Raw genomic sequence first — 27,760 nt, 5'->3', positions numbered from 1 at the left:
TACTGCAGTGTCGCCTCAAAAGCCGCAAGTCACGACCTAGCTGGAGATTGATTGCCCATGACAATTCCCATCCTCCCCACCACACCCACGTTTAGTCGCGGGACAACGGGTCCATCTCCTCAACACCAGCCTTGACTCCCTGATACTTTGTACGGCGCAGAATTCCCTCCACAGGACCAAGTAGACGTTGGAACGCATTCTTGCCAAGTGTTGCTACTTTGACGTCCGTGGTAGCCACAACACTAGCAGCTCTCGGGGCGTCATTTAGTAGAGCTAGCTCGCCAAAGAAATCGCCCTTTTTATATTGCAACACTTTATTGCTGGTATCACCTTTGTATGCATCGGCGGTGCCGTCTTCCAGGAGGTAGAAAGAGTACCCAGGGTCGCCCTCCTTGATAATGACAGCACCAGGAGCAAACTTTTGAGTCTCGAGAGCGTCGGCAATCTTGGATCGCTCGTATGGAGTGAGGGATGAGAGGAGAGGAACCTCCTCGAGGAAGCTCTCGTACATACGTCGGCGGGCAAACGTAGATTCCATCAGGATTCTGCGAAAAGTGACCCGGTCGAGAGCCCAGAGGGTGCAATTGGCCTCGGCTGAAACAATGGTCGCGGCACGAGGGGCATTATACATCAGTGCGAGCTCACCGAAGGAGCCTCCAGCCTCGATATTGCCAACCTTGCTCCCCATACCCTCGGGACCTGGGCCAACGGTGCCGGCTGAATTGACATATACGTCAAAGGCGCCCTTTTCAACCACGTAGAAATAGTCGCCGGCGTCGCCTTGGCTAATGACCTGGGGATGGTTAGCATGGTGGGCATTGACCGTAATGAGTTTACCCGTTTACCTTGATGTCCTTGGCAGGAATCGGCTTTTCCATAAGAGCACCAAGAATTTGGTTGCTCTGCTCATCATCGAGGTGGCTAAAAAGAAAGTTTCCCTCGATCGCTCGCTTTAGACGGTTGATCTGATCGGGAGTCTTTTCGTGAAATGGTGGGGTCCAGTTATCGTACGTGTCGGCACTGGGCTTGAGTGACTCGGCTGACACGGAAGTTCTTCTGTTAAAGTTGTACTGAGCCGGGTAGCTGTCTGGGTTGGGCGGTGAGCGAACAGTCGGGGGAGCATCTCCAGAGGCATCGCCGCCAAAGACATTAGAGAAGGCGGCGGCAGCTCCTGGAGCATTACTACCGGCTGTGGGGGAACCGACAGAATCTGGCTCCTCCTCTTCGATGACTCGGTGCATGGTATCATTTTGTGTTCGATCGCTGCCAAACGGATTGGCGTTGGCGCCAAAGGGGCTCGTAAAGGGACCAGACATGGCTGATTCTGGTTGTCGGTGACGAGGTGTGAACGGACAGACGGTGGTTGTGGCTGCGAGGGTACGGTCGTGAAGTGATCGGCCTGTGCTGCAATCGGCGGCTGTTTGAAGTTGGTATCAACCGGTGCAACCCTGTAACTGAGAAATTAGCACCGATAAGTACTAATATAGCCCTATAGCGAGGTATTGGTGCAGGGAGTTCTGTTTAGGTAAAGCGATTGCGGATGCCAATTCGTTGCTAGTGCGTGATTATCTCTCCAACTCGGAGATGTAATCGTGGATCAGATACTCAGGCATGAGAAGGTGCCCTTGTGATGTAATCCCGCATCGGCCTCTCCATCGGAGAGAGTGACGGACGTTGCCGAGTCGATCTCTGGAGCAATCATCCACCAATGCAGCAAACAGCGCCATCGGTAGAAGTAGCTCAAAATGACTTTCGCGAGACAGCAATGGTGCTTGCAGAAGTTTGGTCATCTTGACTTGGCGAATATTCGACGGAAGGGCACATGAGAAGCTGTCGAGACCAAGTGTGCGGGGTCGAGACGGCGAGGGGATGCACTTACAGGAGAAATTGCACGACGACCAGACGGCGTTGTAAAAGAGCACTGCAGACTATGGGCCGAGAGCAGATGCCGAGATGGAAGAAAGAAAGAGACGTGTTGTAGGGTATGCTGATTCCTCGATGGCGAAACGATGTGAGGTCGCTGGGGGAGAAGAGGGGTACTCCGTGTAGCGGTCCCGGAGTCGGAAGAATAGGTAAAGAAGTCGAGGTAGGGACTAGATGGTCGATGCAAGGGATGGCAGGGGCCAGCGACTGAGGTAGCGGCGAAGAAAAAGGCGACCAAAAAGGGAACAGCGACGGGAACGCAGAAGGGTTTGCGGGGAGGCAAAGTGTGAGGCGAAAGAGGGAAGTCAGTTGTGAAGCTACAATGGGGTGGTTTTGGGGGGGCAAAGTGGCTGTAACTAGGAGGGCACAGAGATGGGGAACAAGACAGGCCAGAGACGCCAGAGACTGGCAACTGGTTCATGACTGGGCAAATGACGGAGATGCAGAGCGGCAGCAGCGGGGAGGGGGTGGTCCATGCTCCCTGGACAGGGCAGAGGGCAGGGGAGCAACGACAAGCTGGAGCTCAGCAACGGTGCAAATAGGCCCGAGAAAATTTCAATAGGGTGTCAAGTATAGAGGGATGGCTATGCCCTGCATATCCGTTTCATCTAATGCAAGCTGTGCACTTTACACCCTCTTCTTCAAGCCTCGATATGCAGCGACGGGCCACGACATGCGACGACAGCTGGCGTGGGTGGAAAAGTCGGGGCAAAAAGGGTAGATGGACGGAAGCTTTCTAGAATCGCGCACGGGCCACTATGCGGCCCTTCCGTCACCGGCTGGCGGCCCCCATTGGCCCGTTGCGGCGGCCAGTTCGGCAGAAGAAGTCGAAGCAGAAAGAGAAGGAGCCAAGGAGCCCTGCGCGCTGCACCACCGCCAAAGTACCCTGGATGGAATCCTGTGGCGCCGCCCTGCACCAAACCCTATTGCCTGCTGTCCGGGATTGGCTAGTCGCTCATCAACCATCAACGCCAGCCATCACCATGTCTCGACGAATCTTCGGATTCCCCGTTTCTGTCCATCTTCCTACCACTCCGAGCAACTCAAATCTTCCTACCACTCCGACCCTTCCAGTGCCTTTTACTCATATCCCTTGTCCTCTTAACAACTGTAGTCGACATATAATTATACCATGTTATTCCAACTGTTCTACAGCAATAATCCATAACCCTGAGGGTATCGTTGCTCTTATACAATACAAAAGAAATCCAAACCGTTCAAAACTAACGATCCAAAGAGACTGAGCCTCTGCGCTTCGCTCCCTATCTACCGCATCCTCTGAAATGAGAAAAACCAAAACGCCTCCCTCAAAGTGCTTGCACCTTGAAATTGTACAGAGGATCAAATCCAAAATTCGCTGCCCCCAAATAAACAGATGCCATTTGTCATGTCAGCCCCAGCAGGCCCGTCGCCTGCTCATCGCTGCACATACCGATTCATATGTACAGCGAGATGTATATTCCTTCCCTTTGACTCCAGCCCCAGCGCCCATGAAAGATTCACGTAGAGAGTCATAAACGCCAAAATTCCGCATAGATCGCTCCTCATCTCGGCACTTTCTTTGGCGGTCGGCTCCTTGTTCCTTTTCTGCATCCTCGCGCTCCAGCTTGGGATTGTATCCAGTCTGCTGTTTTTCGCTCAAAGCTCTCCTCAGTTTGCTTCCAAGGCTTTGACAAATGCGCGCAAGACTTTTCCCGGGTAGTCCAGTCCTCCGGCGGAATCGGGTCAAGCTATGACCCGACAGCCAGACATGAATCGAGCATGCAATCTAGCATCTCCACATCACTCTCCTCTGCACCTTCCCAGCCGATTTCCATGTCGATATCCATTGCGTCTGTTCCATTACCAAATGCGGAAGAGACGTGACCATTCATCAGCTCCTCCACACAAATCGGTTCGTATCCCTCGATCCAGCTATGGTCGTTCCAGTTCTCCAATTCGCCTTCACGATACCCACACAGTATTTCGCGCATCAGGACTGGAAATTGAGACATGCTCGAGTCCGCAATCTCTAGAGCGACACGGACATCTGCCATGCTCAACGGGCCTTGCTCTCCCGCGGCTCGCGCTTCCACAGGCAAAAGACCGGCTTTATCGCGTGAAATTTCCCCGCGGTGCGCGGCTTCCTCTTCCAGGTGTAATTGGCGTTTATAGTTGTGCGTTTGTATCCACTGCGTGCCCACACCGTAGCCAGCGCTCCCCGAGTCGCCGGCACCGTTGCTTCTTGTACGCGCAAACACCTGCGTGAGCATCTCCTTGATAAAGGCATCTGCGGCAATGGACATCAATTGTGGTGCCTCTGAACAATGACCGCTTGGGAGACCCGCTTCGTAGCAGAACGGGAGCATGCGGCCTGCGATGAGGCCAACATCGGGGAATTCACCGGACTCAATGGCCAGCGGTTGTGTAAATCGTTTTCGAATTTCCAAATCAAAATCTGCTTGGGGATTAGCATCTGAACGCGCGAGACCAATCGTATGTACCCACTCATATTGTTAATTCCACCAGGAGCACTAGAGGATGCATCTTGCGTTGGCTTTCGCCGGGACTCCATAAAGACGCTTGCGAAAGTTTCGGTGGTATCAAACTGCCATCAAAGTTAGCAAACCATGGACAACATTGTGACAGCAAATGCAAACCTCGTTCAGTGTGAGATCCTTGATGCGCCGTCTGTCCCGCGCGGGCAGCTGCATAACATCGCCTTTCAATCGGCGCTCGGTGGCATCGCTAGCAGTCGCCTTACTAGCGCTAGCAGCCGGTTTGTCATTAGAGCTGACCCAAATTGCCAACCCTTGATCAGGGATTTCCCTTGTAACATTGCCATAAATGGCGGCTATAAGTTGGTTGTGTAAATGGTCTTTCTCTCCATTTTGTCCAGCAAGAATCGCATCGATCCGGATTGAGTATTCGTCTTGGTTAAGGCTGCCTACAGAAATTGTCAGAAAACATCAGCATTTGGGAGACGCGCGACAGAGCCGTACCGATGAAGAATTCTGTTGTAGTCTCTTTATATATCTGCCAGTGCTCAGCTCCAATTCCTGCTTTTAGCTCGCTATAGAGTGGTTCGAGGTCGATGCGCCCAGGAATTTGACTGGATTTGGACTTTTGCGCGCTTCCGAGGTTGGTCAGAGATTTTGTTGATAGGAGAGGGGTTTGGACACTGATGGATGGGCGGCTCAATGCCGCAGGATCGATGTCGGGCATGGTGATCTCGGCAAGCTTCCTAGCGGAGTCGCGTGCGACGATGAGGCGACGCGCAACGCGCAGGGGGGTACATGAGTTGCATAAAATGAATACCGAGGCTCACGCGATTATGAATCTGCAAAAAAATTGATGGTCGGGGTAGTGTGAGGTTGGGTCGGTGATGGCGATTTGGTTGACGAAGACGCAGGAGAGATGTCCGCCAGTGGAGTGAAGTTGATATTCTGCCGAGAGATGGGCAACGAACGCAAAATCATAGCGATTAATGTAGATGTACTTGTCAAGCACGCTAATAAGTGTGGAGAATATTGTATCTGGTACCCCCGCCTAAATGTCCTCAATATTTTATTAGACACATCCCACCTCCCCCTCGCCGTAGCGCGCGTACTAGTGTCGCGTCTCATCAATACACGGCCACTCTGCAAGCTGACGATATATCGTCTTTGCCGGGCGGTCTTGCATGTTTTTGCGCTCGATTTCGATTTCGAAACTGTCAAGAGACAGGCATTTCTTTACGACCGCAATGCAAACATGGCCTCCGACAAAATAGCCACCGCCGTGGACAGCCTGATAGACCACCTGATCCCGACCAATCCAGACGATGATGAAAGACAGGCGCAGGACCAACACGACAGGTGCTTTGATCTCGTCAAGTCCACAATCCGAAAGTATGAACATTTTTCTACTGCTTCGATCACTGTCTAATGTTTGCAGACACTCCAACGCTACCGTATCTGCAGACGTGAACCACGCGTCAGATCTAATCAAGCGCAAACTTATCCAAACAAATCCCAGCCAAGCCCTCCGATTCTCGAACCTATATTCCCGGCTCCTTGCTGTACCCGTTCTCGAGCATAAATGGGCTATATTACATCTCCTTTACCACCTCTCCGATTCGCCAGATCCGTCAGAGCCGCTGCCTCTCAGCCCTGTCAAGCCGTCGGCCCCCAACTACCGAGAGGCCATCAATCGCGAAGCTACGAAGCGAGAAAGGGAGCGAGCCAAGACACCAAGCGCAACTCCTTCAAAGTTTGAAGATGTTCAGTTCCGAGAATCCTTTCAGCCAGACGGCTCTAGAACAGCCCCGGCTGCAGACACAAGACCTGGAGATACCGCAAGAAGGAATGCTTCGTTGCAGGAGACGCTTCTGGGCAATTACTCCGAACTGAACCCTCCGGAGACAAGTCTCTTGCGAGATCTTCCTTTTACCCTCCAGGGACTTTCGTCAACTACATTACCCTTTTCTGGCCCAGATACATTGACACTGCCTGCTACACTCCCCCTGCCACTTGTGTCGATTCTCCATGCACTGGCCGAGCCATCATTGCTTTACCGTCAACTAGACGCGTTCTGTAAAACCCCAGCCAGCGGCTTGATGGGTCAGAGCTTACGGTCTGGTATTGGAGGGGAACTGCGAGCGTATCTAACGCTCATTGCGACGCTGGAGGCCCAAATTCGCCGTGCGCTGGCGTCGGTAGATGAGGGCGCGCCCCGCGGCGGGATTGGCAAAGCCGGAATCACACTCAAACGCTGTGTGATGTGGACAAGAGAGGCTACAATGGGCTTGCGACTTATGAGTCTTGTGGCGGAAGAGTCTGAGAGCAAGCGCGGAGGCCAAATTATCTCATTGATTCACGGATTTGCAGCTACCCACGGTGACCCAATTGTCTCGACGTTTGCCGAGCGACTTCTGGGAACCTGCACCCGGCCTTTTTACGACATCTTGCGACATTGGATCTACGATGGAGAGTTGTCTGATCCCTATCAAGAATTCTTTGTGCGAGAGCAGACTGGCAAGTCCGACCCTGCAGAACTCAAGGGCGCGAGCAACGTGTGGGAAGATAAATATGAGGCTGCCGAAGACATGATTCCCAGCATCATGACACCAGACTTTGCGCAAAAGGTGTTTCTGATTGGAAAGTCTCTCAACTTTATTCGGCACAGTTGCGGCGACGCTCTTTGGGTAGAAGACTACTCCAAAGCAGCTTCAAAGGAGCTGCGCTATGGTGACACAGCAACCATTGAAGCATGGATTGATGAAGCCTACAAAACAACAATGAAACGGCTCATGGATCTCATGGCCAACAAATTTCAACTCTTCGACCACTTGCAAGCGCTCAAGAGTTACTTTTTGCTTGGCCAAGGCGACTTTATCGCCCTGCTCATGGAGTCCCTGGCTGGCAACTTGGATCGGCCAGCCGGTGCACAGTTCCGGCACACTCTCACGGCACAGCTTGAGCACGCTATTCGCGGCTCCAATGCGCAGTTTGATTCGCCAGAAGTGCTTCGCCGTCTCGATGCCCGTATGCTCCTGCTCTCGCATGGCGACATTGGCTGGGACTGCTTCACACTCGAGTACAAAATTGATGCGCCGGTGGACGTGGTGGTGACGGAATGGGGCAAGAGACAGTACCTGAAAGTGTTCAACTTTCTTTGGCGAATCAAGCGTGTCGAGTTCTCCCTTCTTGCTGCATGGAGACGATGCATGACGGGAGCGCGCGGCGTTTTGCAGAATGCGGATGCCGAAGTTGCGCAGACTTGGAAGACGACCCGTGCCGCTCTTGCCGAAATGATTCATTTCATCGGCCAGCTGCAGTACTACATTCTGTTTGAGGTGATTGAGTCGTCGTGGGGAGAGCTCCAAACGCGCATCCACAAGGAGGACTGCACTCTGGACGACCTCATCAAAGCCCACCGCAAATACATCAACGACATTACGCACAAGGGCCTCTTGGGGCCCAAGAAGCGCCACCCCGCCTCGTCTGGTGCCGAGGAGGACGAGCGCACGTCGTACCTCTCCCAGCTGTCGAGCATGCTGCGCCTGATGCTTGAGTACCGCGACTCGGTCGACGGTCTGTACAGTTGGAGCGTGTCCGACTTTACGCGACGGCAGGAAGCGGGCGTGCGCAGCAGCCGCGCGCGGGCCGGCGGTGGCGATCGGCTCATGGACGACGTGGCCGCGTCGGTGCACGACGAGGCGGTGGCGTCCGAGTTTCCCGTGCTCAAGGACCGGCTGCGGCATCTGGGTCGGTCGTTTAGTGTGCGCATGAGCGCGCTGCTCGGCGACTTGGCGTACCAGCCGGACGTGGAGATGCGCTTCCTGGGCGTGGCGATGAATTTCAACGACGTGTATCCCGTGCGGAGGAGGTCGAGGCCGGCAGCTTCGGCTAATACGTCAAAGGGCTAGCGAGTTGTGGTTTGCATTTTGGTTGGAGCGTGTTTAAATTTGAGAGGATTTATTTTATGAATATGATGACACCTGCCGGCTCCGTTACAATAATACGGAGGTTCCATTTCAGGACTGGAGTTTATAGGTCGATGTGAGAAGCTGTTTACAGCACGGCAGCTGAACATGTCTATTGATTCAATATACAGGCGGCGTGATACTACTCTGATTCCCCCTCTACACAGCTCACGTACCATCAGGCGGCAGCTTTGCTCTCCCGCTCCCGCATCATGGCCAGCGCCTGGTGCACATCCACCGTGAGCAGCGGCAGTCTGCGTCCCTCGACGCTCTTGCTCGGCGTCTCGCCGCAGCGCTGCGCGCCCATCCTGAGATAGAAGCCCTCTGCATTTGGATCCGCGTCGAGCGTGAGCCGCACCATGCCGCCCGCCGCCGCCCGCCGCAGCGCATCCTCCCACAGCAGCCGGCCGAGGCCGCGACCAATGTGCGCCGGGCGGATCCACAGATAACTCAACTCGCCGATGTCCCCGGGCGTGAGGCGGTAGACGCCGGCAATCTCGGCGTCGTTGGGGAGAATGGCAACGTGGACGTCGTGCTCGGTGATGGAGCACGCGGAAATGGTCAGCTCGGCGCGCGCGGCGGACATGAAGGCGGGGGAGTAGCCCCAGTGGGCTTTGGCGGCGAGGGCGAGGTCGGTGAGGAGGGCGGCCTCGGAGGGCTGGGCGCGGCGGATGGTTGCCGGGGGTGGGAGTGAGGCCGGCATCGTTGTTACCCTCGAATGGTGTCTTCCTTGTACGATCTATAATGGGAATCTTGCTGGATTGACCAGGTTCACCCGGTTCCAGCTTTGATTATGGATTATATACTCTTTTTTTACTGGCCGTCGCAGAGACACGGCTTAGCGAGCCTCGTCTACACCGAGTGACTAATTTGCCTGGTCGATTTACGTCACACCTTGTCCATCCAGGGCTTCGCGGTAGTTTTCACATCTTTATGAATAGAGCATGTATCCATACAATGAAGACTGGTGCTATCAGCAATTTCACTACAGAGATTTGTTCGAGACAGAACCCCGCCAACCCAGTATGGCGGCCTTGTTCGTCGCGCCCCCAGATCCGGGGAAGCGGGCGTGGGTTATTAGGTCTCAGCCCCATGTTTGATCCTAGATTCCAGACGAATCCTTCTTTTTTCCCTAAAAAGCACCAGTAATAGCTAGGTAGTTATTCCTTGCCCTGCTGAGACTTTTCTTTGTTTCCTCTCTCCTCCACGACGCACCTTGTCGTGCACTTTTTCTTTCCACCAAGGCAAGGCGCCCCCCCTTGCTGCCCTTTACATCATGTACGACGCCCCGGTGTGACTTTTTTTTTTTTTTTTTTTTTTGCCGACAGCTCGGTGCCTGATTGTTCTCCTACTTGATTGCACACGGTTTCCGTTCGTTTGGGCAGGGGCAGCCAGCAGATCAGCGTTGCGCCGAGGTGGGTGGTGGTGGTGTCGCGTGTCATTTGTTGCACGGGAAAAAAAGAGGGCGTACCCGTACGACCCGGGGGGCGGCCAGTCATGTACGTAGCCCACCGTCTGAAGAAGAATTCATACATATATGAATAAATAAAAAAAGCAGGGCCGATGTTACGTGTAGACAAGACGGGCTTGGCGTTTGGCGGAGTAAAAAATTCTAGAACAAAATTTGTTCATGGGCCGGGTGGCGCGGGGGGGCCGCGGCGCTGGTCATTTCAGGCACCAGATCGGTACCTTTTTTCGTCCTGAATTCTTTTTCAAGGGGGGGAAGGGATCTGGGGGGACAGGTCGGTTGTCTCGGAAGCGGAAAGGAGCTTTTTTTTTTTGTTCTACTCTGTACGGAGTAAAGCCTTCTTTGTTGCGGCGTCTTGGGCTGAAATAACACGGCACTTGCCATCTGCAGACAAGAGAGGCTGGCTGGGAAGCATGCAGGATGCCTCGTTTTTTTTTTGTGGGTGGTACGGATACTTGAATACTTTTTTTGTATGTGAAATGTTTGCCTGTGTGTGCTTCTATTTATTGCTGGGAAAAGAAGAACAGCTGGAATACAAGGGATGCGGGCTGTCCGTGACTTATACGAGCATGGGGGCCGGATACGTGGCCTGGGACGAGGGGGACTGGGCTGGCTGAGGGCCGAGTTTGTTGAGGGGAGGGGGAGGACTTGTGGTACCGAAGAAGGATTCACAGCTTGTTGATTTCGTGGCAAATTTCCTCGGTACCAGAGTACCTTGTTCTTTTTTTTTTCGGTCTCCCTCGGTAAAATAGGAAGAAGAAACATGGCCCACGTATGGACTTGTCAGACAATGGATGCGAAGCCGAGCAAATTGCGGCCGCCCCTCGTGTCACTCACTGGTAGCGCGCAACGATCAAGCTTGTTTCGGCCTTCTTTTCTTGTCATGTTGTTTTCTTCTTGTTTGATGTAACTAACTCGGACGCTTATTGAAGAGTCCGGGGACGCCGAATAATGGAGGTTAAAAAATGAAAAATGAAAAGGAAATGAAATGCCGGTGCTGCCCCAGCGTGGTCGGGGCGTTGATGCTATCAAGCAGGGGAAAAGGTCGGTGGGCATGATGCTATTTCCAGCGGGATGTTACAGTGGGCTTGAGCACGATTCAGGGCCCAAAGGGTTTGCTACAGCGGCTGTTGTAGCGCGGTTGCAGCAGGATACACCTCCCTAAATTATAACACCTAACAGGCGCCCGTGTCAAAGGCCTTGAAGGCGCGCCGGGCAAAGAGTCGGGGGCTGTTTCAAGGGCCTGCTTGCGGCAACTTTTCCTTTCCCCAGAAGCTTTTCCAAGCCTTTTTCCCCTGGCCGGTTTGACCCCACAGCGGTTGTCTGCTTCCCCGGATGGCCCATGCCCCCCCATCTGGCATTGAAATGCGCCCCAGCAAATCCCAAGTAATAACGTTAGTTTCCAATGCAGAGAAGAATCAAGTAGTGCTAGTGTGTGCATGGAAAGCTCAATATCGTACCACCGTCTCACAAATTGGACAAGCTGCTTTACTGATCGTTGTGTCGTCTTTTTCTCTTTTTTTCCTCTTTTTTCTTTTGGCCTGCTGCTATGTACTCTCGCCAGAAATGCCGGCCGCCTTCCTGCTTCACCCCCCCATGTCGATGATGGAAGCCCAACTTCCTCAAATCAGTCTCCCGAGGACCGCCTCTCTCTCCACATTCATCAACCCCAGCCAGCCCTTAAGATTTCCCCCGGGCCATGTATACACACATGTACTTGCGGATCCTGTGCATGCAGTTTCGCCAACGCTGCCTAAAACAAAGGCCGTGGTCTGCATTGCGCACCCTATCGCCATCGGTACCTGTTTTGTGTCGCCCGTGAGTCGTGTCTAGTCTTGTCTTGTCTTGTCCACCCACACGCTCGCCCTCACGCACACCCCCCCCCCCCCTTCTCTCCCTCTCTCCCTCTATGTATCGTTCAACTGCGCTGTCCGCGGCCCAGCGGGGTGTTTTGTCTCCTGTTGCCCAATGCCGTCTTCTCCCTCCCCTTGTGTTAGTAGGTACCAAAAAGTAAAATTGGTTTGTCCCTTCTGTTGGCCCTTGGCCCTGGGGGGGTGCTACCCTTGGTTGGGTGGCAAGAACTGGGATAAGAACTGGCTTGCTGGGATAACATGGTAGTCGCAAGAGCACAGACGGGGGCACCAGAACAAATAACTACGGTAACTAAGAAAAAAATTGACAATAGACCCAAAGAAGTGCACATGCATTGAATGATGCAGGCTCCCCCCATGTCCCATCGTATGTAGAAGCCGGCTTTTACAGGCCCTTGCCTATTAATGTGTGCAATGTGCAATGTGCAATGCCAACAGCAGGGCTTCATTACCCGCCCTCCTTCCTCCTGGGATCGACCTGCCGCTCCCGTCCCTCTTCGCTTGCCAGCCCAGAAGAAACATAATCACAGTCGGACAGACGGCTCTTCATTTATTAGTCGCGCCCTTCCTCCTCTCGTTCCATTCTTCTTCCTCCATTCTCTCCACAGTTCAACCAACAAGACACTCTGCGACATTGGCACCACCTCTGACTATCACTCTCATCTCCATCTACCTGACGTCGCAAGCAAACGCCAACCCAAAACAGCCATACAAAAAATAACAACTGCACGCTTTCTCGACGGATTCAATTTCCCCAGCTCTCTATCAAGACTATTCCACTTCCACCCTGTTGGGTTTCCTCTTGTCCGCTACACCCGGACCGATCGCCCCATCAGTCGCACATAGCCGCCCCAAAGCTTGCCTCGGACCCAAATCAACAAGTCGCACCGGAAACGCACGCCAAACTCGCCGCTCTGCCAAACTCGGAATCAGCTGCAGTTCCTCCTGCACCCTCTTGTATACTTGTATACCCAAGTTTTTTCTATTTATACTTAGCTGACCATCTGTACGTTGCCACTCACGCTCTCCTTCTCCCTCTTCTCCAAATCCCCACGTCTCTCTACACGAGTCTATTACTGCGGCTGCCTCGTCTCTCACGACAAATCATCTTCACACCACTCATATTGCAACCATCGCCTGACATGTCTGCTCTTCTTCAGCCCACTCCTGTTCGCTTCATGATGCCTTCCGCACAAGCTCCCGCGCCCTTTATGCACCCTCCCCAGAAGAACGCCCTGCGCGTTCCCTCGTCGCTAGATCTCTTCTCTGGCATCAGCGCATCTTTCTCGTCGAACAACTCCAAGCGACCTGCTACACCCAATCACCAAATCTTCGAATACGACTATACCGTTCCTGCGCCACCGCCCCCCAGCCCCGTCAGCTTTCGACCTGACTGCTGGCCCAAGCCTGCTCGCTCATAAGCGAGACGGTTGCATCTAGCCGCCATCATTCTGTCCATATTTTTCACTTGACACATCACAAGCGTTGGGGAGCAAGCAGTCCCACTACAAGCAGCTGGCAAGCATTCAGACTGGGAATTTGTTTTATTCATTGGAGTTACAGGCATATCACGACAAGGGGTGGTGTATTTAGACAAAGCGACCTATGGCAAGTGCATCAGCTCGAGGATACGGTGTGAGGGCCGCCAGATTCAGGGACCCAGATATCATGTACAAAGACGATGCACTCAATAGGCAATCAAGATAATCCGAGCGTCTACCGTAATCATGTGCCTGTGATAACGTCCAATTCGATACTCGGGAAATGTCGGTCAGCGGTACCTGCGCTCTACAATGCTTAGGTATGATACGAAGTCGCCACCAAGTAATGTATAAGAGGCATGGACAAGCACAAGCTCTCCACTTCCGAGTTGATCCGAAGGTGCAAGGTGGTGGCCAGCGATCCGAGCATCCCAGCTGCCGCCCTACCTATCGCTTGTGCTGTTGCTTGGGCTCCCCTTCACATGTCAGCCCCAACTATCGGTAGCGGAGTCGCAACCTTCGATCGGCAGATTCCGCTGGGGGATAGCAAAAGAACGTCGCAGGCGGTTGCATGGAACCAGCCCTGCCGGGAAGTGATGTGCTGCGTGTGAGTATAGAATAAGCTTTCCTAATTATGCTTGCCGGGCAAAAGGAAGAACAATGGAGCAGCATCAGGTGCGAAGCATGTGCGGAAGGCTCACTCTCACATGGAGATGCGGGGAGCAGTTATCAATTGTCGATACTCGATCACATGGGATATGATGATGGCAATCTCTTGCGTCTATGTATGCACAAATTAGATGAGTAAAAAACCCTGGATTCTGACTGCTGGCAAATGGCTTTGCGCGGTGCGAAGTTGGTCAAGATACGTACCGCCGGCACCGCCACACACCGCCACACACCGCCACAATGGCCAAGACGCGTCCAGGGCGCGCCATGTCGCGTCCCTTGCAAAAGCTACCCGTCGCCTCCCAGCCAACCAGTGAGACTCCGCTTCCAATATCTGTAGCTCGTGAGACAATTGTCCTCCCAACACCTTGTGCGATGCAATATTCTCTTCGTTTGCAAAGCTTCCACGTATTCTCATTTCTCGCTGTGCATCCACCCACGTAACCGGCAGCTGCAACGCTCCCTTTGACGTATACACCATCGATACCACTCGCGCCTCCCTCACATATCCAGGCCCATCGAAGCTACCCATCGTTCTTGCTTCCTCATCCGGTCTGCACCACCATCCACGATGGCCCGAACAGCAAGAGCGAGAGCGCCGCTCGAGGCCAAGCAGGGCGCTGCTCCTTCCATTGCTGCCTTTACGCGCGTCTCCAAGAGCCATGGATTTCCCGACGCGGCTGCCAAAAAAGCCATCATCGCGGCGGACCTGACACCCACGACGCCATCCAAGAAGCGCAAAGCCGCATCGCCTTTGGACAACGATGGCGGCGCATACAACCGCCGCAATATCTCCTTCAGCCCGAGCGACGAGGAAGGATACGAGACTGCCTGCATAAACGAACATGTCGACGTCTCCCAGCGCAAGAAGCGCGACTGCAGACGCCAAGAGCCCACATTCTCTGCAAAGCCCCAGAAGACACCAGTCAAGCTTGTTGCGGCCCCTACAGCGACCACCAAGGGCAAGCCTGTCGCCAAGACGCCCGTTTCGAGAAAGCAGGCTGCGCATCGCCCGACCACCTCGACCATCATCAGCAAGTCGCGCCAGGACTGCAAGGCTGGCCAGGCCCGGATCAACTCCTTTTATACCAAGCAGCAGCAGCCCAGGTCGGCAGCCGACAGTGAACTTGACGCTGCCTTTCCGCCGCACCTTGCCGAGCTGGTCCGTCTGCACCGCGCCTTCCTCACGACGGTCGTCGTGCAGATGGCGCACACCCGCAGCAACGTGCCCCTCGACATGCGCGAGCTGGCACCCAACATTGCACGCGCGTGGCGCAAGCGTCAGGTCACGGTGGAGGATGTGCGTCGATGCGTGGCCCTTGAGTCGTCGGAGCGGGACAAGTCGCCATTTATCCTCGCCGACTACGGCAACGGCAAGGTGTGCGTGGAGCTGCGTGCGGGATGCGATGGTGGCGCCATTAATGAGACGCAGCTGTGCAAGCTGTTTGAGGAGAATCTAAGGAGCCTCTGTACGGAAAAGGCGACGGACCAGATGGCGGACGTCGATGTGACTCTCGAGAGTCTCTCGCTGGCGGAGCTTCCCCAAGCCGACTTGACAGACATGAAGACTGGCGGCAAAACATTGGCTCTACTAGCCAAGGGACACACAGCACTTTCAGATCTGAAGAATGGCATTGCGGCGAAGCAACAGGAAAAGGAGGTCAAGCAGGCGGCACCGCTCTTGAACCCGGACGGAACCAAGATGAGCCTCCTCGACCGCCTCCGACACAAGCAGCTGGCCGCCGCCAATGGGCCGGCTCCGCCAACCGGGCCGGAACTGCAGCGTCGTGCAGCCTTGAACCGAGCGGTGGATGTGGCGTCCACCATTTCCATGCTCAGCCTTTCCAACCCGGCCTCTCTGCCGCGCCAGGCCTTTACCATGGTCGCCATTGTCGAGAAGCTACGAGACTCGCTACGCGTGCCCACGTCCAAGGAAGAGGCCATTGAGTGCATTCGCCTGATTGCCAAGGAGATTGCACCCGAGTGGCTGCGAGTTGTGGCTATTGGAGGGAGGGAAAATGTGGTGATTCAACGAGGCGGCGAGCCGGTCAGCCGCGTGATTCAGGAACGAGTACAGAAACTCATGTGAGGGGAGGTTACGGAAACGACGCATGTTTGGATTTTACATGAATGGGATCTCTGCAGGATGCAGGCTGGAAAGGATGATGTATTGTGTTTGTACCATTTTGCATGAAGCACGGCGTTGAGCATTGCTGTTTTTTTTTTTTGTTTCTGGATTGGAGTTGGGAATATACCACTGCATGCATAGCTTAGTTGTTTGAGTAGAGAATGGAGTTTTTACTCTACATTGTTGAATTGAAAGTGTACACGTTTGTCCATCGTTTGCCGCAAAGACGACGGCGCACAACGGTGGTGTCTGGTGCGCCCCCCCGGTCACAACTTTGCCGTCAGACCAAAAATTATACGTAAAAACAATCAAGACAAGACGCATATTCCCCAGCGTCCTATCAACGGCATACCACAAGCGAAAAGGAAGGCCCTTTCTGTGCATGCTGCGATGTGACCCTTGCTTGTTGCTCGGCTTCTTCCAAAACGGTCTGGCGAGAAACGGCTACTCAACGGTGGGTTTGGCCTTTTACTGACCGTTTTCTCGCCGGCGATTTGAAAGGATCGGCATTCCGACCGTTGCGACAATTGTTTTTTTTTTTTTTTTTTTTTTTTTTAAAAATGTACCTTTTATTCGTCGTTTTTTTGGTTCCCAACATTGTCTCTTCATTGCCCTTTCTGGCTTTGACAATGGAGCAGTGAAAAAGGTTGGCAGCGAGACGAGATACATAAAGCCCTGGTTTTTGGCCCGGTGCGTGATATCGGACAGCAATTGGCTCATTTGCCCGATACCCAATCGGCTTGGCAACACACCCTCTTCCTTTTCTTGTCTCTGCAGAATCACAGTTACGGCCGAGATGGGGGGGGGGTGGTGCCCGATTTCCGCACACAACAAACGAACGCCAGCGTAGTATTCGGCTACTCGACTTATGAGTATTGTGGGTTCTCGATCCCAAGCACGATGGATCGGTGTTGGCTCATTGGTTCCCGGTTGCCAGCACGGGGAGAAAGGGTTTTCACTTTCGCCTTTTCTTTGAGTCAGTGACAAGACGTTATGCGGTTCCCGTTTTTCCGCACCTCGGGTCTGCCCGGTGCGAAGCCCGGACGGCCGCCTGCCGCGCCGCTGAATAAAACTTGAACAACAAGTCTGCACTGACGTTTTGACATACGTTTTTGGTTCTACAATATACTCTGTTGAATCTTGTGTTGCATATTTCGAAATGAATTTCATTGGAGCGAATTGACTGACATTATTGCATCCTTTCTCGCAAGACAAGTGACACATCTGGTGACCGCTTCGGCTACATCAAAAATCCTTTGCCGTGTCCTCCTCCACACGACAGTCCGACTTGCCAAGTCGAAACAACGAAAACCGAGCCTGTTTTCTTTCAGAACCACCTAGTTTTTGAAGCCCTGCGAATCATTGCGCAACTTTTGGGCTCAAAACCGCATCTCAACTCCCCCCCTTATGTTGGACCATCGTGTGACAGGCAAAACCTCGATCCCAAATGGCCCGTTTCACACGCCAATCAACTCGCTAAAATAACTGCCCCAAGATACTCTCCCGGGCAATCTCGAAAACAAAAACATGGGCGTCTTGCAGCCCGTGCCGTCCGTCGTGACGGCCGACAACGCCGCCATGTCGGGCCCGCACCTGCCAACCTCCGGACCCAACACCCGCTCCGGCGGCGGTGGTGGTGACGCCCACGACAGCAGCGACGAGGACAATGACAAGTTTTACGAAGACGGCGAGGAAATCTACCGCAAGTTCTCGCCCGGCCGGAAGCGCGTCATCGTCGCCGTGCTCGGCTTCGGCGCCTTTGTGGCGCTCGTGTCCAGCACCAGCGTGCTGCCCGCCGTGCCGGAAATCACCGACACGTTTGGCACCACGGACACGGTCGTGGAGATTAGCAACGCCCTCTACATTGCCCTGACCGGTGTCGGGTGTGTCGTCTGGGGCCCCATGAGCCAGCTGTACGGCCGTCGCGTGGTACGTCACATTCTCGTGGGATGCAGAAAAACGGTGGTTTTACTGACAGACGGGACAGATTATCCAATGCGCGTGTGCGTTCTTCTGCTGCATGAGCTTGGGCACTGCGCTGGCTCCCAACCTCGAGGCTTTTTTTGTCTTTCGTGCCTTGTCCGCCATTGGAGGCTCTGCGTTGACCATTCTTGGCAATGTCATCATTAGGTACGTGAGGTCGACGTCGTCGATGGTTGTCACTTGCAGCCTGTCAGCTTGGCTGTTCTTGTGCACATGTTGTGCATCTACTCGTGCTATGCTGTGCAACTTATCCAGCCCATGTTGTGTGCATCTACTAACTTGGCTCTCCAGCGACATATATAAACCGACAGAGAGAGCAACCGCAATAAGCTGGTATCTCTCGTGTACCGTCATCGGGCCATCGTTTGGCCCCTTTATGAGCGGCCTTATAGTCCAGTTCGCCAGCTGGCGCATCATCTACTGGGTGCAGCTCGGCTGCGCGATTGCCACCATGGTAGCCGGCTACTTTCTCATCCCCGAGACCACGCACCACAAGCTCAGCGAAGACATGGCCCATCTCCCGCGACGCGAAAAGATGGCCGCCGTCGCGCGCAAGATCAACCCGCTCCGCTCGGTGAGCCTTCTCCGCCACTTAAACGTAGTGGCGGTCAGCTTCGCCTCGGCCGTTACCCTGTTTGCGCTGTACTGCATGCTGGTACCGATTCGCTTCGTGCTGAACCCGCGCTTCGGGCTTGATTCGCCGCTCTTGTCAGGCGTCTTTTATCTGGTGCCCGGCGCGGGTTGCCTCTGCTCGACCATGATTGCTGGTCGATATGGCGACTGGACGGTGAAGCGATGGATCGAGAAGCGCGGCAGACGCATTCCCGAAGACAGGCTGCGTGCCGGTATTCCGGCTCTGGCGCTGCTACAGGGCGGCGGCGTTTTGATATATGGATGGACAGTGGATAAGGCAGTGGGCGGGATGCCCGTGCCGCTGATATTCCTCTTTGTTCAGGCTATAGGTCAAATTATAGCCTCGACCATGTTGAATACGTACTGTCTAGAGAACACGCCCTCGCTGAGTGCTGATATTATTGCCATTTGCTGGCTTGTGCGCTACATTGGGGCTTGCATCGCTACAGCAGTGGCGCTTCCCATGATTCGGAGTATTGGCGTTGGTTGGACATTGACAATCAACACCATCTTGCTGGTCCTCAGCTCCTGCGTCCTTATGGCCACTGTGAAATGGGGTGAAGGCTGGAGGGCTGGAATAGTCCCAGCAGAGGAGGCTGCTGCGCCGGATCCAGCCAGAGGGCAGGCGCCTGCGGAAAAGGTATAGATGAAAATTTCGAATAGATGAATCCTTCACAATGTGGCTTTTGCTCCTGCGCGCCGGCAAACCTGTCATCCCGAGAGGGCCGTAGTCTGAGGAAAGCGGCGACGGGTCGGTAACACCCGGTGGCTTGCGTCGTGATAAGTTGCTATTCCCAGTGATAAATCGTGCGGTCTCGACCGTCTGCAAACTAGTCGTGCGAGACGTTCCAGGCTGAGAGACAGATATTCTAATTTTGGCTGCGAAGAGAAGGGGCAGTCAATACGGGCAGGCTACATGGCAGATGCTCATACACATACAGCGTCCGGTGGATGAAACGTGCGTCTCATGTCGTAGTCACCTCCTGATAATAAACCGCAGACAAAACCACGGCTAAATGGAGTGGCACAGCTGGGTCTTTGTTTCGAAACACTTAGCAGCAAGGAATAGAAAGCAGGACAAAAGAAGATGCCGTGGCTTTCTGCGTAGAGAAATGAATGGCAGCGTCGTAATCTGTCTGCATCGGGGCTTTTTGTGACGATTTGGTGGCAATGATTGGCCTACGGACTTTATCAAAAGGATGCTCGAGGCGGCCACGACGTCATCATCAGAAGCTGCAACCAAACGACCCCGGTCATTTAGCGAATATTAATCGACCGGCGCACTTGAAAATGCAGTTGCCCTTGACTTGGCAATTTTCCTAGTGGCAGGCAGCTCTGGTGAAGAGCTATCAGTAATACCAGCTGGATGGCCTGTTTGGAAGTCTCGAAGAGTGGGCAGCAAGGCGCCACCTCTCTTCGGAGCTCCTGTTTCGAAAAGCCCCTCTCTAGTATCCCGACATTGGACTCCCCGGGCCGCGTGTCTGCAACGCAATATTGGACCCTCGTCTCCAGCGAAAGCCATTGGCGTTTCCACGTTTGGCTACGGCGGGTGGATATTCAGGGGCCTTCATCAAAAGCTTAGCAAGGTCGAGGATGCCGATCCGGTCGCTGGTGGTGTTTGTGGTTTGTGGTGGCGTGGTGTGGCAACAACCGTCGACCAGTCGGATGGGCCAGATCGGCGAAAGCGTTTGAGCAACGTGCGCCAGCCATTTCGAGGTCGTCGAGGCAAGATAACTAGTCTCTTCCATGGCTCTTGTGCGTTACCTCGCTTCGGTTTTGAGTGACGCAACATGTCTTGGGCCGTCTCGTTTGCTTCGGTTGGAGCTGGGATTTCTAGTAAGAATGGATCGTCGTACGAATTCAACCACAAGTTTGATGATACATGGCTTGATGGCCTGGCAGGCGCCCCCAAGCTGCAAGATGGAGAAGATGGTGCTGGTCCCAATGTTTTGTGTTTCGAGCGCACATTGCTGCTTGCCGGCTGTAGATCCGTGTTGCCAGCATTGCCAGCTGCCAGCTGCCAGTTCGTCTGTCGGACACCAAACGCCGTCTCCTGTTAATCGCCTTTCATCTGCACATCTACACTTCTAAACTTCTTTCTTCTCGTACCTCGTTTTCCTTGACAGTCTTCTCATTCTATTCGATTCTCCCTCGGCATTCTTCTACTACTTTCGTCGGCTTGCCGCTTTTCCATTCTCTACCCAGTCGATTTTCCTTCTCGCACATCGATGATTTGTCTGGCCACCAGCTCAAACATCTAGTCGCAACTGATGCCGATCCATTCCTTGTGCACGGGTTTCCTTTGAGCGTCGCTTTCACGCTGTCCTTCATTAATATTGTTACTACCCTCGAATTACTTTCTTCTTCCCGTTTGGACTACCACTCTCGGCTTTTGCGAAATTCGCTGGCGAGGTAATGTGCATGCACATTGGCTGAAGCCACCAGTCCATTGTTACCAACCTACGCAAACGAGGTCCTTGGCCCTCAAATTCAACACAAATGGAGTCAAAGAGACCATTTTTCAATTTCAGCAGCGATTCGAGTCCTGTGTCCATGGACCGGAAACGTGAACCCTTGCTGCCTTGCTCGGAGATTGTCTCTGAAAAGATGGCGGTCAGGTTACGCAATCCCCTCAGCCACTGTCTCTACAAACGTATCATTATATGGACTGCGCTGAGTTTGTTCATGGTCGGGTTTGTCTTATTTGGCAAACAAGACGGCTTTGTGCAAGCTATCGCCCCGGCGCATACTTCTAATACCGGCAATGGCGCTTCATCGATCCCAGCTCAAGGGTCCGACACAGAGAACTTCTACGAAGGCGACGAAGGCGATGAGGATGAATGGGCAAACGAGGAAGCGCAACGCATAATTGATGCCGCCAGGAACGCCCAGGATCAGTCGCAAATTCAGGTGACACCAAGTAAGAGTGACTTAGATCGCCCCAGCCAGGACAATAGCCGCGTTGAAGAGCAAGACGAGGACGAAGACGAAGATGGAAATGAAGCTCTCGACGCCGAGTCTGATTCAAAGACAGGCTCTCAGCTGCCATCAGCCGACAATTTGAACGGCAAGGGATCCAAAAGTAAGACGGCCGGCCAGTCCACAGGTGACTTCGTCTCGGAATCCGATGAAGAGAAGCTAGATGAGGATGATTTCGAGGATGAAGAAGTCCCCGAATACGACCAGCATGCCGACGAATCTGAGATGAACATTCGTTTGGAAGGCGAAAACACAGAGCAACTGAAGCAAGAATTGGAAAATTTGAAGAGAATGCCTTGGCTTCGCTTCCCTCAGTGAGTATTCAAAAATGTCTAAAACTGCATTTCATCAGCTAACAAACCAGTCTCAATGCATACTTTCACGGGCTCAAAACGCTGGTCAACAAAAGTCTGCACGATCCAGAGTATCCCAACACGCAGCGAAGCGGCTCCTTCAAGGGCCGAGTTCCCTTAAACAAGGAGGTCCCAAAGCCGGCACCGTACAACCCCTACGAAGAATCCGACGACATTAAAACATGCTTCTTAGACAAGGAGAATAAGGTTCCGGCACCCAGCTTGTACGCTTACAATGGCGTTCCCAGACATATGCCAGATCCTGCCATTGGTTCCTATAGCATGTTTGGTATGCGTGACGATGTATGCTTTGACCGATTCGGTCGCTATGGTCCATATGGCTTGGGCTATCGCTTGGCTAAGGGCGGAACAAGCGTCGGGATGAATACCGAAAAGTCTGACAGTGATACTGTCTGGGAAAAGTCTGGCCAAATCGATTACGGCTCCATGGACTGGGGTGATGCCCAGGAACGGTGTTCTGAGCGTCACTGGAGTCGCTACCGGCAAGTCGACCCCAAGACGGACGAACTTGAGCCGCCAAGCGACTCCAAGAAAAGCCGACAGGCCATCGTCATCCGCCTTTATACTGGTTTTAAATGGACCTACCTCTCCGTCCTCAATTTTCGAGCTCTCATCTCCGAGGTTTCTCTCAAGTCTGGGGGTGAGTACACTGTGCACTTCTTGATGCATGTGAGGGACGATGATGCCCCCATCTGGTCGGACGACGTGACAGTGCAGAGAATTCTAGATACCAATGTTCCGCCCGAGTTTCACAACATGGTCACACTATGGAGTGAGGCACAGATGAGGCTGTTTTACCCTGGCAGATTCAACGCGCCGATCCAGAACCCCAGCGGTGCAGACATCCATGGTGTCTATCGCAGCGCGCACCTGCCACTTCAGGTGTTTTCCATGCAGCATCAAGAATATGAACACATTTGGAACTGGGAGATGGATATGAGATTCCTCGGAAATTACTACGAGCTCTTTGATCGCCTCGGTAAGTGGGCAGACAAGCAGCCGCGTGTTCGTCTCTGGGAGCGCAGCGCGCGCTACTATGTTCCCGCTCTACACGGCGACTGGGACAACTTCACCGAAGCTGTGGAGCGCCAGACTACCGAACAAGGAAGACAACTCATCTTTGGCCCACTGCAGTTCCATGGCAAGCGTCCTCTCCGCCATGAGCAGCGCGGCCAGTCCATTCTCCCAGCCAGCTGCGCCGTTGGCAAAGCTGCAAGTGAATGTGGCGTTGGCGAGCCTGCCGACCTCATCACTCTCAACCCTCTCTTTGACGCCGACAATTCCGGCTGGGTCTTTGCGTACGATACCACGGGCTACCCGTCGAACCCCCCGCGACGGTGCGCCATCATCACGGCGTCCCGTCTGAGCCGCCGCCTTCTCGGCGCCATGCACGAGGAAGTGTGGCGCCACCACCACAGCATGTTTGCCGAAATGTTTCCCCCGAGCGTGGCGCTCCACCACGGCTTCAAAGCGACCTATGCGCCGCATCCGCTGTATATTGACCGCGCCTGGAGCCCGCTGGGTGGCGCCATCGACGACGCCTTCAACGGCGGGCAGGACCACTCGACGTCGGGCCCGGGCAGCCCGTTTGACCTGACCAACGAGCATAACCACAAAGGCGTCAGCTGGTACTACAACAGCGAGTTTTCGGGCCTCCTCTGGCGCCGGTGGCTCGGCTACGCGCAGATGGACGGCCGTGGCCGCGCCGGCGGCGAGGGGAACCGGGGTGTCCTGCGGGGAGGGCGCGATGAGGAATCCATGGAGGGCGGCACGGGGCGCATGTGCCTGCGGAGCATGCTGCTGCATCCCATCAAGTTTGAAGATCCGGACGAACGGTAGTAGGAGAATCCCGGTGACGGTTCGGCGTGGGTACAGCAATTTGTGCTGGCTGTAGTATACATGTCGATGATGTCGTCCTTTTGTTTTATTACCGTTGTCTTGATCCTACTAGCACAATTTAGACTTTACCATTTTGCTTGAACCTATTCTTTACAGGCATTGTAGATTTTGAAGGATATTTATCAGTCATGGTGACTTACAAAAACAGGTCAGCGGCGCTCACTATTGCTACAGGTACCTATGCCCGCACAGACGGCTCATGAGAACCCCGGTTCTTGCAAAGCTTGATTGAAACGTCAAGAGATTCGAGTTCGAGTTCAAGAATAACTAGATAAGACTTGCATTTAACTCAGCTTAGAAACGCGGAAAACAAACGCGATAAATAAACCCGCCCCCATTCCAGAACTATAGCATAGCCCAAAATATAAAAAAAGGAAGCAAGCACCTAAAGCTAGAGGGAGGAAGAAGCAAAAGCCAGCTCACCCATCGTCACTTTCCAAATGGCTACATTTCCCCATCCCGTAACCAGCCCCCCTTGCTTTCCCAGTCATTTCCCCAAGTAGTATTCCTTATTCCCGTCCATGCGCTCTACATCACGCTGTGCATCCGGTTCCCGCCGCTCGTCCCAGCCTCGTGCTTCCTTACAAGGACTGACAAGTTACCTGTAGAAGACCGACCACAAAATTCGAGAAGAAAATAAACAACCCATACAGAAAATCGCTACACATCCTAACAAGGCAGGCAATTTTCCGTGCCGCATCATAAAGCACACACGCACCATCCCAAGCAAGTGCACCAACAAGCTGTAGCGTCAAGACACCATCATTAACCAGGCTCATTAAACAGATAAGCCCCAACATCAGAAAAAGGTATCGAAGAATTAGGCATGAAATAAATGTCGCAGAAAAAAAAAGGCCTTCCCACGCCAGACGCCATCAGCGCCGTAAATCGCCCACGGAGTCGAAACAGAAAGACTACGCGCTCAGTCTTGAGTGAGAACGCCGGCTTGAGGTATTGTAGAGGAAGCCAAGGCGCAGACTGAGAGCAGAAGATGAGACGTCGAATTCTATGTTGCATGCGAGGGTAGCAAAAGCCGCCTCGATTGAGTTGTGTCCAAAATCGTTAAAAAAAAAAAAGAGTCAACCAATTGGCATGATTCCGAGGGGGGCATGAAGCAATTGTTGGTATTGGACCCGAAGTATGGAGACCAGAGGTCGACTCATAACCATGTGTTCAAGAAGGCAAAAGGAGATTGAAGGGACAGAAAGGGAGGATAAGCTTATCAAGCAAGCTTACCGCTATGGTAATGGACACCAAAGCGGAGGATAAGGCGCAAAGGCACTCTAGCGGTTGATATCCGTTTTCTTCGCTTACTTCTTGAGAGCAGCGTCGTAAATAGCGACAAGGCCGGTGATGGCAGTGCCGACGAGGATGCCCTGGTAACCGCCGTAGACGGCATTGTTGAGGCGAGCAACAGAGAACTTGGATAGGAGGCCACAGAAAGTGACGCCTTGGGCGTAGACAACGTAGGAGAGCAGAGCCTTGGCGATGCTGAAGGTCAAGGGGTCGACAACGGTCTCGTTGTGAGCGCGAGCGCGGGTGCGGGGCCCAGAGTTGCTGTTGGCAGAGATATTGAAGAAGTAGCCAAAGAGACTGGGGAGGAAAATGGCGGTAAAGACCCAAGTAAGTGCGGGGGACCAGAAGCTCGAAGTCAACAGCAGGAACATGTCGGGGAGGTAAACGTTGTATTCACTGGTACCAATGGCGGAAACGGCAGGAATGGTGAAAGCAAAGCGATTGGCGAGAATGGCGGGGCGAATGTAGTAAAGCTCGAAAGCAGCGACGGAGAAGAGAACGCTGGTAACGGTGCTCAGAGTCTCACGGGTAGCGTTGGAAGCCTCGGTGATGCCGCTCTCCTGGTAGATGGAGGCGACGCGCTTACGCACAGCGATGGTAGAACGGTCAACAGCGAAGGCAATGTCTGCGGGGGAGGCAGGCAGGGCGACGCGCGAAGCAACCTGGGAGAGGCTGCGAGCGGGCGTGCGGAGGACGGTGCTCGAGTTGACCCTATCCACAGTCGTGTTGACCCTATTCATAATCGAGTTAGTAGACTCGTCTCTTTCGCGACAGTAGTGGCGGGGTTGATGCTACTTACTCGGCAGCAATCTCGTCGGCAGCTTTGGTAACTCTGCGCTTAGCAACCTTGAAGCCCTTGTCGACTTCCTCCTTTATAGCGTCCTTTTCCTTTTTAATGGGAGAACCGAGAGCCTTGGAGCGGCTGGTGAAGTAGCCAGTGAGGTCGGAGTTGGAAGAGAAGCGAGATGCGTGTTGGGAAATGAAGTCATCGAGGGCGACTTCGAGGTCGCTCTTCTTGTAGTCCTTGTAGCTGCACGTGGATGATTAGCAGGAGATCTCGAAGCAAAGGCGCATAATAAGCGGTTGTAGCGGTTGAGTGGTTCGCGTGTGGACGAGGCCCAAAGCATAGAGTGCGGCAATAGTCGCCCGCCGCGTAGCTCGCGCATGCGAAGGTAGGGTTTCAGAGGGCGCGGAGCTGTGGGTGCAGGCAGAAGACGAATCGCAATGCGACAGCGATAAAGCCAGGGAAGCTTATGTGGATGCGCGCGACGGTAGCTGGTGGCGAATGCGACAAAACGGTGGCGACAGAAGCGGGAGCCATTTTGGCGCGATGCGGTCACCGGCAGAGCGCGACAGAGCAGCAAACGAGCACAGCATAGCTAGCAAACGCAGCAGCAGGATGCGCCAGCAGAAGCCGAGCGCGCAAGACAAGGAAATAAGAATAGAAAAAAAAAAGATGAGAATATGTACCCTTTGAGGCCGATTTTATCGGCTATTTCGGTGAGCTCAGTCTTTTTCTTGGCCTTGAGCCAGGCATTTGTGTTGCTGGAGGCGGACATGGCGGAACTGGGATGGCGCGCTCAACGTCCGAGTGTAGCGGTATTTGCGGGAAGAAGAAATGTAGAGAAAGCCAAGTAAAGCCTTTGCTAAAGAATATCTGTCAGATATTTGTGTGGGTAATGCGTCGTGGGAACAAGCGACGCGGAGGCCAAAAAGAAGCAGCCCGTTGAATAACAAGATGGTCCTTTTTTGTTTAGATGAGAAGGAGGAAATGGGAAATGGGAGGGGGGGGGCCGCGAAGGCAAGTAACTAGGCGAGGACCTTGGATTTGGACAGGTGGGCGGCGGCGGGCAAGTACCTACCTAGCAGGATAGCTTTTTGGGTGGCCGGGGTGTAAGCCAACAGAGGAGAGGGTAGCAGAAAAAGTGCGACGCGAGGGGTGTGGGAAGAGAAAGATGTGTACGGGTTACTGATTACTGGTAAGGACATGGGATCTTGGATGCGCGAAAGAGGACCCAAGAAAGTGAGGAGGCTGGGAAACTGAAGGCAGAAGCACTTGATGCGACTAACTGGACTGGTGGGATGGGATGAGGATGAGGCCAAAAGAGCAGCCAACGATGGGCTTGTTTACCTTGATTGTTTTGGGAAATGGGCGTGGCTCCAGCATAAAATGTACCTACTATAGTGGTTGACCTAGCGGGTAATCTGGGAGGAGCGCTGAAGGACCAGTGAGCGCCGGAAACAGCGAGTTTACAGCGGGTCATGGGGCGTGTCGTGTTGCTGGAGGGATTGGCTCCTCCAGGTGCGGTACCTTTAACGGCGGCATATGGGACGCAAAATAATCAGGAGGCTGGTGTCAGAATTACAGAGAACTATGCTTCCGTATAATAGGTACTATATATATTACATATGTGGATGAAGAGAATATCAGGAGCAAAATCTTCAACTGGCCCTCGAAAAAGAATGATACAATTAATAAAAGAATATTAAATTGGCGATACGCCGGCTGCCAACAGCCCACCTGACGCGTTTGCACGCGTCCATCGTCCATCGCCGCCAGCTGCCAACCCACTTGCCAGTCGCGCTGGTTGTCAGCCATCTCTGCCAGCTG

At 53.6% G+C, this 27,760-nt stretch overlaps 6 protein-coding genes across 6 annotated transcripts; 3 read left to right on the top strand and 3 right to left on the bottom strand.

The window, feature by feature from the left end:
* Nucleotides 1-91: 91 nt before the first annotated feature.
* On the bottom strand, nucleotides 92-5,127 carry CCM_06598 (cAMP-dependent protein kinase regulatory subunit; the record flags this gene model as incomplete). Its single annotated transcript, XM_006671739.1, has 11 exons — nucleotides 92-793; nucleotides 846-1,417; nucleotides 1,606-1,771; nucleotides 1,880-2,240; nucleotides 2,674-2,846; nucleotides 3,152-3,280; nucleotides 3,356-3,611; nucleotides 3,661-4,360; nucleotides 4,411-4,510; nucleotides 4,563-4,849; nucleotides 4,905-5,127. 11 exons carry the CDS (start codon nucleotides 5,125-5,127, stop codon nucleotides 92-94), a joined length of 3,669 nt encoding a protein of 1,222 aa, XP_006671802.1.
* A 528-nt stretch (nucleotides 5,128-5,655) lies between these two features.
* Nucleotides 5,656-8,311, top strand: CCM_06597 (Gamma tubulin complex protein 3; the record flags this gene model as incomplete). Its single annotated transcript, XM_006671738.1, has 2 exons — nucleotides 5,656-5,792; nucleotides 5,839-8,311. The coding sequence occupies 2 exons, from the start codon at nucleotides 5,656-5,658 to the stop codon at nucleotides 8,309-8,311; spliced, it is 2,610 nt and encodes an 869-aa protein (XP_006671801.1).
* A 235-nt stretch (nucleotides 8,312-8,546) lies between these two features.
* Nucleotides 8,547-9,071, bottom strand: CCM_06596 (acetyltransferase; the record flags this gene model as incomplete). Its single annotated transcript, XM_006671737.1, has 1 exon — nucleotides 8,547-9,071. The coding sequence occupies one exon, from the start codon at nucleotides 9,069-9,071 to the stop codon at nucleotides 8,547-8,549; it is 525 nt and encodes a 174-aa protein (XP_006671800.1).
* Nucleotides 9,072-14,428: 5,357 nt separating this feature from the next.
* On the top strand, nucleotides 14,429-15,946 carry CCM_06595 (uncharacterized protein; the record flags this gene model as incomplete). Its single annotated transcript, XM_006671736.1, has 1 exon — nucleotides 14,429-15,946. One exon carries the CDS (start codon nucleotides 14,429-14,431, stop codon nucleotides 15,944-15,946), a length of 1,518 nt encoding a protein of 505 aa, XP_006671799.1.
* A 1,566-nt stretch (nucleotides 15,947-17,512) lies between these two features.
* Nucleotides 17,513-24,056, top strand: CCM_06594 (Major facilitator superfamily transporter; the record flags this gene model as incomplete). Its single annotated transcript, XM_006671735.1, has 12 exons — nucleotides 17,513-17,914; nucleotides 17,973-18,115; nucleotides 18,260-19,241; nucleotides 19,265-19,352; nucleotides 19,387-19,498; nucleotides 19,543-19,559; nucleotides 19,898-20,356; nucleotides 20,504-20,547; nucleotides 20,589-21,013; nucleotides 21,040-21,894; nucleotides 21,990-23,789; nucleotides 24,002-24,056. 12 exons carry the CDS (start codon nucleotides 17,513-17,515, stop codon nucleotides 24,054-24,056), a joined length of 5,382 nt encoding a protein of 1,793 aa, XP_006671798.1.
* Nucleotides 24,057-25,163: 1,107 nt separating this feature from the next.
* On the bottom strand, nucleotides 25,164-26,708 carry CCM_06593 (uncharacterized protein; the record flags this gene model as incomplete). The annotated part of the gene is made up of 3 exons (XM_006671734.1): nucleotides 25,164-25,881; nucleotides 25,949-26,179; nucleotides 26,620-26,708. 3 exons carry the CDS (start codon nucleotides 26,706-26,708, stop codon nucleotides 25,164-25,166), a joined length of 1,038 nt encoding a protein of 345 aa, XP_006671797.1.
* Nucleotides 26,709-27,760: the final 1,052 nt, after the last annotated feature.

Source organism: Cordyceps militaris (assembly GCF_000225605.1).
Source record: "Cordyceps militaris CM01 unplaced genomic scaffold CCM_S00005, whole genome shotgun sequence".
In the NCBI taxonomy this organism is placed as follows: Eukaryota; Fungi; Ascomycota; class Sordariomycetes; order Hypocreales; family Cordycipitaceae; genus Cordyceps; species Cordyceps militaris.
This window is presented reverse-complemented; position numbering and strand designations above follow the sequence as displayed.